General features: G+C 38.8%; 1 protein-coding gene across 1 annotated transcript; it reads right to left on the bottom strand.

The window, feature by feature from the left end:
• On the bottom strand, positions 3,695-8,963 carry LOC109219829. Its single transcript, XM_019384299.1, has 3 exons — positions 8,823-8,963; positions 8,357-8,538; positions 3,695-4,304 (listed from the first exon to the last, which is right to left on the bottom strand). Exons 1-3 carry the CDS (start codon positions 8,961-8,963, stop codon positions 3,695-3,697), a joined length of 933 nt encoding a protein of 310 aa, XP_019239844.1.

Here is a 9,246-nt window from a genome sequence, read left to right as displayed (position 1 = left end):
ATTTTTGTGGTTTTGAGGTGACGGCTGTCTAGATCTTTTATTTAGGAATTAGCGATTCTTTTATAGGGGTAGGAATTAGGTTAGGTCAAATGGGGAATGAGTATGGGCTCAATGTTTTGGGCTAAGGGTAATTGGGTTGGACCATGTCTTTTAGGTTTGAACTTAAACTAAAAAGACCAAATAATACAATGTAAATACAAAAATGTAAAAATCACTCTAAATTAAAATAAACTAATATAAAACTAAATACTATGAGTGAAACTATTTTTTTTATATTTTCAAATGTTATACAATTATAAATATAAATATAAATATACTAATTGACTTTAATCTAAATATAAAAAATATATTTTTTTTGTAATTTTTATTTTTTGTAACAAAAATAAAGTAAAAGAGCCGAAACTATTTAAAATAGCAATATTAAACCTAAATTAAATATTTACGCTAAAATGTGTAAAATCTTGGGAGAGGGTCAAAAATTACATGTCTACAGCTGCCCCTCTTTGACTACGCGAAGAGTTTTCCTGACAAAGAACGACGAGACAGGCTTTTTGACCCGACCCTTATTTAGAAAATAGACCAAAAACTAAGAGAATGTGATCGAGCCCTGGTATCTGAGCTGCCATCATATCCTTGGCGATAAAGGAATCAGGCCACGGGTAGTTCAGAATTAGGAACAGTGATGGAGTATGCCGAGGTGGAGAGCGATTGAGGTGCCGTCGAGGTTCCGGTCCGCGATCCCGTTATTACATCAAAATCAAAATTAAAAAAGACTAACTAAGCCTATCAGCTACGAGTTACAAGATTCCTATCTATGAGTCTTCTGAAGCTTGATCTTGAGTCTTGGTTGGTTCTTCATGCGGACTATGATCTGAATCTTGATGCTTGTTAGCTGCAGGTGTTGGTTCTTTCCTTTTTCAACTTCTCGGGTCAAGGCGGGACATGCAAAGCTTGTGACTTCAATCACGTCTTGAGCAGTCCACATCTTTTCTCCGCTTCTGCACTTTGAGTTCACTTCTTTTTCTTTTTTTTCTTTTTATTTATTTTTCTCTTTTTTCTTTGAAATCCTTTCCTTCAACTGCTTTGTTCCTGTTTCACACAAAGAAAATTTTGTCAGTTTTAAAAATGGTGGTCGGTTTGTGGCCTTGAGTCCTGGGCAGCTTGACTTTTTCTCAATCAGCTTGAGTCGGTTTCAAGAGACTTTTGCACTGCATCAACACTGATTGTTTCATACTTAGTACCATTTGTATTTGTGGCTCAATCAACCTTATCTCAACTGGAGATGTTTGCTTAGCTGACCATTTCTGATATCTTGAATGACTTCCTGCTTTTTGAGCAAGTTGTCTGTCAGAGAGAATCACAAGTTATCTTTGCTTGCGCTAAGTATTCTGACAACAATCTTTGGGGAAGCTTTTGCATGAATCCTTATGGCATGTTGACTGAAACAACTGAGTATGCTGGCCAAATTTACTTTGTGCAACTGAAAAGCTAGTAGCATATTTTGAAATCTTTTCTTACTTGTTTTTACAAGGACCGACTCAGAGTGAAGGACACAATGATGCAAAGAAACGAATATTAACAAGAAATTCCCCCAGTCGGAAGGACAGAAGGAAGAGTGTATTTTTTGTAACTAGCCTTAATGATCATGACATGCATTTTGGACTCAACAGCTTGATCTATCAAACTAATCCAATCTTCCCTTTTACCATTCTTATGACCTTTGAAATCAGGCTTGTTCGTGCCGATCCTTTGCATCGGCTTCATGACTCACTTTCGGCTAGTCGCGCCCTGGGGGGGTTTCACCAACAAGTCTCTCTCATTTATTCATCTCTACTTACAGCAACTTGACAGTGTTCTAGCGTGACAACCGTTGCTAGAACACCAGGTGTTTGGCAGAGTTTCAGTATATTTTGGACACCAGGTTTTTCAAAGGCGGGTAATTATCTCTCTCATACCTCAATTTTATTTTTCCCAATTTCCTCCCTATTCTAGCAACCGGTTAACATGCAAACCGAAGCAAATAATTGTATAAGTAGCACGTAAAAAATACATCAGGATGGTCTTTTAATTCTGGGGTCCACCTGTCCTAGACGGACCCAACCCCTGTGTTGAGTCCCCAAAGTCAAATGCACATGATGCAAACAAACGTTTCTACTAGGGATCCGACATGAGGCTGAGTTATTCTAGGTTTAAAACCTGGGTATATTGTTCTAGACTTGGTGTACCCGAGCGGACAACTCGAGCCGAGGAGGGGGCTACGTACCGGGAACCAAAAGGTCATCCGGCTTTATAACTTGTCCGAGCCTCTTTCTTATTTAAGGTATGAAACTAATAGAAAAGGAGTCACGCCAGCGTGCACATCCCCAAAGATGAGAAAAGAAAGGTTTCATAACAGTTTATATACAGTTCAAATAATATCAAAGCGGTAAAAAGCGGCATTTAGCACATTAGGCCCAAACATGTAATAAAATCAGATAATAAATAAAAGCCATATATAACAACTATTCTAAGCTCGAATTCTTGAACCCTGAACCGGAAGTTCTGGGCTTTTATCCCCAGCAGAGTCGCCAGAGCTGTCACACCTCCTTTTCACTACCACGAAAGGGATATAAGGGAGTTTTTCCAATTTAAGTGACATTATTCGAAATGGGATTATTTTATTTATTTCAGAGTCGCCACTTGGGATATTTATTATGGTGTCCCAAGTCACCGGTTTATTTTAAAATCCAAAATCGAGGAAAATCGACTTTATTTAAAAGTCTGCAAAACCAGAAATTCTAGATAAGGAATTATGTTAACCCGGGAGAAGGTTTTAGGCATTCCTAGGTTCCGTGGTTCAAGCATGGTTGCTTAAACTATTAAAATTAGCCTAATTATCTGATTTACTACATATTTAAACCTATGTGCATTTTATTCCTTTCAACCGCTTTTAACATTATTTACGAAACTTATTTGGACAAGTCGCGGTGTCGCGCACTCGTTTGTTTTGAATACATTGCGAGTCGCATCACGGGATTCGTATCCACGATCTACAACATGTTTAATTTTATTATTATTCGAAATTATGGTTGGGTCACATGAAATGCACACCTGAATTTGAATTTATGTATCGTGGCCATGCCACGAGAACCGTACTCATAGCCACGATGATTTTATTATTAATCGCACCTAAAGCAACTAGCGCATTTGAATTATTTTCCTAATCTTTGAGATTGCTGTGATACCAAATTTATGGACAAGATATTATTAGGGAGAAAGTAGGCGAGCTAACATGATCTATTACTTGGCCAGATTTCTTATGGCTCAAGACACACCTTACGGCCTATTTTTATTCCTTGCCCAGAAATAAACAACTCCAATTTTTCCATCTACCCAATTAAAAATATTTATTCGAGAACCAAGACTACGTACATCACAATCAAAATAAAAACTAATTAAAACAATTTAGATGAGAACTAAGACATGCTACTCAAACAACGCAGAATCACAAATCAACCAACACGCGCACCAAGCTATCGCAACAAAATGAAATGAGAATGAAAATTGTGAAATGGACCTTCTATTGATGAACAAAGCTGAAAATTGCAAATCAATCGGGCTAATCAAAGCAACAATCCTTGAATTGAAACACCAAAATTACAAATCGAAACCTCGAATCGACACCGGAAAGCTCGAAACCCAAATCGACCTCAGTCTAACGATAAACTAAAATATCCGAATATCTGACAATGGTTAGCTTTTCGTTGTTAATAACGCAAGAGAGGCAGAACCAAGAGCCTTTTGGAACAGATGCAAGAATGGGTCTTAGGCAATACAGGTGAAATCCACTGTCGCACTTATCACATAGCAGGAGCTCGGCTGCGTTATCTCCGGATCCACATTTCTCACATAAGGTGGATCCATGGTTAATAAACCACTTAAGTGCACAAGCGTAGTGTACCATAGCAAGATCATTTTTGCACGCACAGTGAAGCTCATTCAAATAGTCCTGGTTCTCATCATAACCCATCTCTATATCACCATTACAAACAAAAACCTCCCCTTTTGGACTAATGAATTCAACTAGTGCAGATCCTTTCGCGCTACTTCTGTTGAAGGAAACATTTTCGTCATTTTTCACCACTTCAAGGAAATCAAGCTTCACCTCTCCATTGCTACCGTATGCATCCGGTGATGGTGGAATAATTCCTAGAAATCCTAATGCAGCAACTCCCTTCTTGTCCGATTCAGAACACTGGCACACTCGACAAGATGGAAACCCTGCCTCTTTATCCAGTGACGTGATATAGAAGAATTCCTTGATTCTTCGTTCTCAACAGATGAACCAACTTCACAATTGACTTCACTGCTTTGGGGTAACCGTTGGTTTTCCATCACATCAGGATTTGTGCGCCGAAATTTCTAACGGCTTTGCCAATTTCACAAGCATAAGTAATTAGTGTGAAGTGTAGATGGGAGATATCACACAAGCACACTCTCTCTTTCTTTAGCTACTCATTTTTATGGCATTGTAGCAGCAATAAGCACCTACTTTGTGTCTGTTATCGCCGGTAAGGACTTTACCGGAGGAGCTCGCCGCTGAAGGTGTAATTTTTGTGGTTTTGAGGTGAGGCTGTCTAGATCTTTTATTTAGGAATTAGGAATTCTTTTATAGGGGTAGGAATTAGGTTAGATCAAATGGGGAATGAGTTTGAGCTCAATGTTTTGGGCTAAGGGTAATTGGGTTGGACCATGTCTTTTGGGTTTGAACTTAAGCTAAAAAGACCAAATAATACAACGTATCTACAAAAATGTAAAAATCACTCTAAATTAAAATAAACTAATATAAAACTAAATACTACGAGTGAAACTAATTTTTTTTTTGTATTTCAAATGTTATAATATTGTAAATATAAATATACTAATTTACTTTAACCTAAAGATAAAAAATATTTTTCTTTTTGTAATTTTTATTTTTTGTGATAAAAATAAAGTAAAAGAGTCAAAACTATTTAAAATAGCAATATTAAACCTAAATTAAATATTTACGCTAAAATTTGTAAAATCTTGGGGGAGGGTAAAAAATTACATGTCTACAGCTGCCCCTCTTTGACTGGAAATGCGAAGAGTTTTCAGACAAAGAACGACGAGACAGACTTTTTGACCCGACCCTTATTTAGAAAACAGACCAAAAACTAAGAGAATGTGATCGAGCTCTGGTAACTGAGCTGCCATCATATCCTTGGCTATAAAGGAATCAGGCCACGGGTAGTTCAGAATTAGGAATAGTGATGGAGGATGCCGAGGTGGAGAGCCGATTGAGGTGCCGTCGAGGTTCCGGTCCGCGATCCCGTTATTACATCAAAATCAAAATTAAAAAGACTAACTAAGCCTATCAGCTACGAGTTAAAAGATTCCTATCTATGAGTCTTCTGAAGGTTGATCTTGAGTCTTGGTTGGTTCTTCATGCGGACTATGATCTGAATCTTGATGCTTGTTAGCTGCAGGTGCTGGTTCTTTCCTTTTTCAACTTCTCGGGTCAAGGCGGGACATGCAAAGCTTATGACTTCAATCACGTCTTGAGCAGTCCACATCTTTTCTCCGCTTCTGCACTTTGAGTTCACTTTTTTTTCTTTTCCTTCTTTTTTTTTCTTTTTCTCTTTTTTTTGAACACCTTTCCTTGCACTGCTTTGTTCCTGTTTCACACAAAGAAAAATTTGCCAGTTTTGGAAATGGTGGTCGGTTTGTGGCCTTGAGTCCTGGGCAGCTTGACTTTTGCTCAATCAGCTTGAGTCGGTTTCAAGAGACTTTTGCTCTACATCAACACTGATTGTTTCACACTTAGTACCATTTGTATTTGTGGCTCAATCAGCCTTATCTCAACTAGAGATTTTTGCTTAGGTGACCTTTTCTGATATCTTGAACGACTTCCTGCTTTTTGAGCAAGTTGTCTGTCAGAGAGAATCACAAGTTATCTTTGCTTGCGCCAAGTAGGCTGACAACAGTCTTGGGGGAAGCTTTTGCATGAATCCTTAAGGCTTGTTGACTGTAATAATTGAGTGTGCTGGCCAAATTTACTTTGTGCAACTGAAAAGCTGGTAGCAAATTATGAAATCTTTTCTTACTTGTTTTGACAAGGACTGACTCAGAGTGAAGGACACAATGATGCAAAGAAACGAATATTAACAAGAAATGCCCCCTGCCGGAAGGACAGAAGGAAGAGTGTTTTTTTTAACTAGCCTTAATGATCATGACATGCATTTTGGACTCAACGGCTTGATCTATCAAACTAATCCAAAATCTTCCCTTTTACCATTCTTATGACCTTTGAAGTCGGGCTTGTTCGTGCCGATCCTTTGCATCGGCTTCATGACTCACTTTCGACTAGTCGCGCCCTGGGGGTTTTTTACAAACAAGTCTCTCTCATTTATTCATCTCTACTTACCGTCGCCTTAGTGTGCCCGTGAGGGTTTTCACTAGTAAGACTCTCTCATTTCTTTTATTTTTCGTTTTCTTTTGTTTTCTTGTATGAGCAACTTGACATTGTTCTAGCGTGACAACCGTTGCTCATTGCATGCTTCTCTTGGCATATCGGGAGGTCTTTATTTGGAAGGTTTCGGGTTAGACAGAAGGGTCGACATGAAGGATCAAAGTAGACTCAAATGAAGGGGGTTGTAGAATTACAATTCTTGGAATCGACTCTTTCAAAAGTGAAATAAATTCTTTGCCCCAGTTTCAACTATTGGGGATTTTTTTGGAATTTTTTTTCTTTGAATTCTTATTTGGTTGGACCGAACCGTGAGCTGCCTACGTATCTTTTTTTAAGGAATCAGGTCGAATGTAGTTCAAATATCTGACCTAACTATTATTTTTTTCCTTTATTTTTCTTTGTCATTTTTTTTCTTTTGTCTTTTTTTTTTGTTTTATTTTCAAAACAAGTTGCTCCAGCTTCTATTTTCTTGGGGCATGGACCTTTGACAGTTCTTTTCTTCTTCATTTTTTTTCACTTGAACATTCTAAGAATTGCCCCAGTTTTTACTCTTGGGACATGGACTTTTTTTTCTTTTTCTTTTTCCTTTTTTTTCCTTTTTTTTACTCTTGACTCTAAACTTGATTCTAAAAGAGGGTGGTCAAAGAAAATAACACAGGCTCAGAAGGGGTATCAAAGGGTATAAAGTGTTTGGATAGCAGAAAAAGGGCCTCCCAGCCTTGGGAATGCCAATCATATTATCTTGTCGCAATCGCATCATTGATGAACATGCTTGTCTTCTTGGTGTTTCGTGGCCACAAGACACTTTCCATCCCTTAATGTCAAACTTCCCAACAAACTTCAATTGATTAAACATCCTCAAGCCCGATCTTCACAATGATTTGAAGGTGAATTTTACTCGACCTTAATTCCAAAGTACTTCAACTCTTTATTCATCCTCAAAAGTTTTTCTTTTCAGTTTTCCAATTCCAGCTTAAATCAGTTTCTAAGATCTGGCCAAAATTTCCGCAGCATGTCATGTCATTAGAACTAGCGAAAAAAGAACTAGGAAATGAATGACACGAAAGGACAAACTGTATTTTATTGAATGAGGATGGAAGGGTTTGACAACTAACAAGCAACCAAAAATCCGAGTTACAACCCTAAAATAACCCGGATAATGAAAATAGCAACAGAAACAGACAGGCATGACTCATACAAACATAATAGAATGATAGAAGGGTTTGACTCAATAAAACAAATAAAATCTGGATCACAACCCTGAAATAACCCAGATAATAGAAAAACATCAAACAAGCTACCAAGCTTCCTTCCTAGTGAGGAGGGAATGACTTTTCAATTGCTAGGCTTGACATTTAGCCACAAATTTGCTCATCAGAATCACCATGGCCTGCTCCAATTTTAGTCGGCAAGTTTCCGAGAGGATTCTCATACTCCATGTCACCAGGCATCATCTCCACAAAGTGTGCATCATCATATGCAGGTAAAGGATTCTGCATAGTATTCTGGGTGTCACTATCTTGGATCACAATCAGTGTTTCCTGGATCATCCTTTCTATTTCTCTTTTCAAATCCCAACAGCTTTTAACATTGTGCCCCTGGGCATTGGAATTGTATTCGCACCTTTTAGAAGGGTCAAAGCTTCTTGCACGTGGGTCCACATGATTTGGAGGAATGGGTGCACTCATGTCATAATGCTTTAACTTCTCAAATAAGCTTGCATAGGACTCTCCTATTGGTGTAAAATTATCTTTCAACCTTTGTTCCCTTCTATACCCCTGTCTTGGATGTGGGTTATAGGGCACTTGAGAATTTTATGGAGGCTGGTGGAGATTTTGTGATGCTCGAGCGCGCTTTCTAGGGTGTTTTGGTGGCTGGACAACATACTGAGATGGAGCAACAGAGTATTGTGGGCTCTGAGGTGGATAGTAGTGCTCAGGAGCATCATCGGAAAACAGACGAGGCTGGTCACACCTTCGAGATGCTCTCTTAGGACCTCTTCTCGACCCTAATGTCATCATGATTTCTTCGCCCTTCTCATTCGTGTCACTAAATATATCAGATTCAATCTGGACAGCATGTGTTGCGGCTTTGAGAACTACTTGACTTATAATTCTTCATGTCTTAAGACCATTCTCAACCATTTCCCCCATTTTGATTGCTTCCAAAAAGGATTTACCCACTGCGGACATCATGTTTTGAAAATAATCTGGCTCTTGCGCCTGAAGAAAGACAGTGATTGGATCATGGTCATCCATGGGTGGCTTAACTCTAGCTGCTTGCTCTCTCCATTTAATGGTATATTCCCTGAAACTTTTAGTTGGTTTCTTCTTCAGGTTTGAAAGGGAATTACGGTCTGGGGCGATGTCGATGTTGTATTGGGACTGTTTGACAAAGGCCTGTGCCATGTCTTCCCAGACATACCAGCAGATGTGTCTTGATCCATAAACCATCCGGAGGCTACTCCCATAAGGCTTTCCCCAAAATAAGCCATTAGCAATTCTTCATTTCTTCCCGCACCTCTTAGTTGATTGCAATACCTTTTCAGGTGGGCTATGGGGTCTCCATGTCCATCATACTTTTCAAATTTGGGGATCGTGAAACAAGGTGGCAAGAGGACATCGGGGAACATACATAGATCGTTGAAGGCAATACTCTTCTGACCTGTCAACCCTTGCATGTTTTTCAAGTGTTGTTCTAGGCTTTTCACTCTTTGGGTCATTTCTTCCCGTGCCATCTTTTGGGCAGGCTTCTCAATGTTTGCAGGAAGATCAAAC

Source organism: Nicotiana attenuata, chromosome 2 (assembly GCF_001879085.1).
Source record: "Nicotiana attenuata strain UT chromosome 2, NIATTr2, whole genome shotgun sequence".
Lineage (NCBI taxonomy): Eukaryota > Viridiplantae > Streptophyta > Magnoliopsida > Solanales > Solanaceae > Nicotiana > Nicotiana attenuata.
Note: the sequence above shows the minus strand (reverse complement) of the source record. Positions and strands in the feature narration are given on the sequence as shown.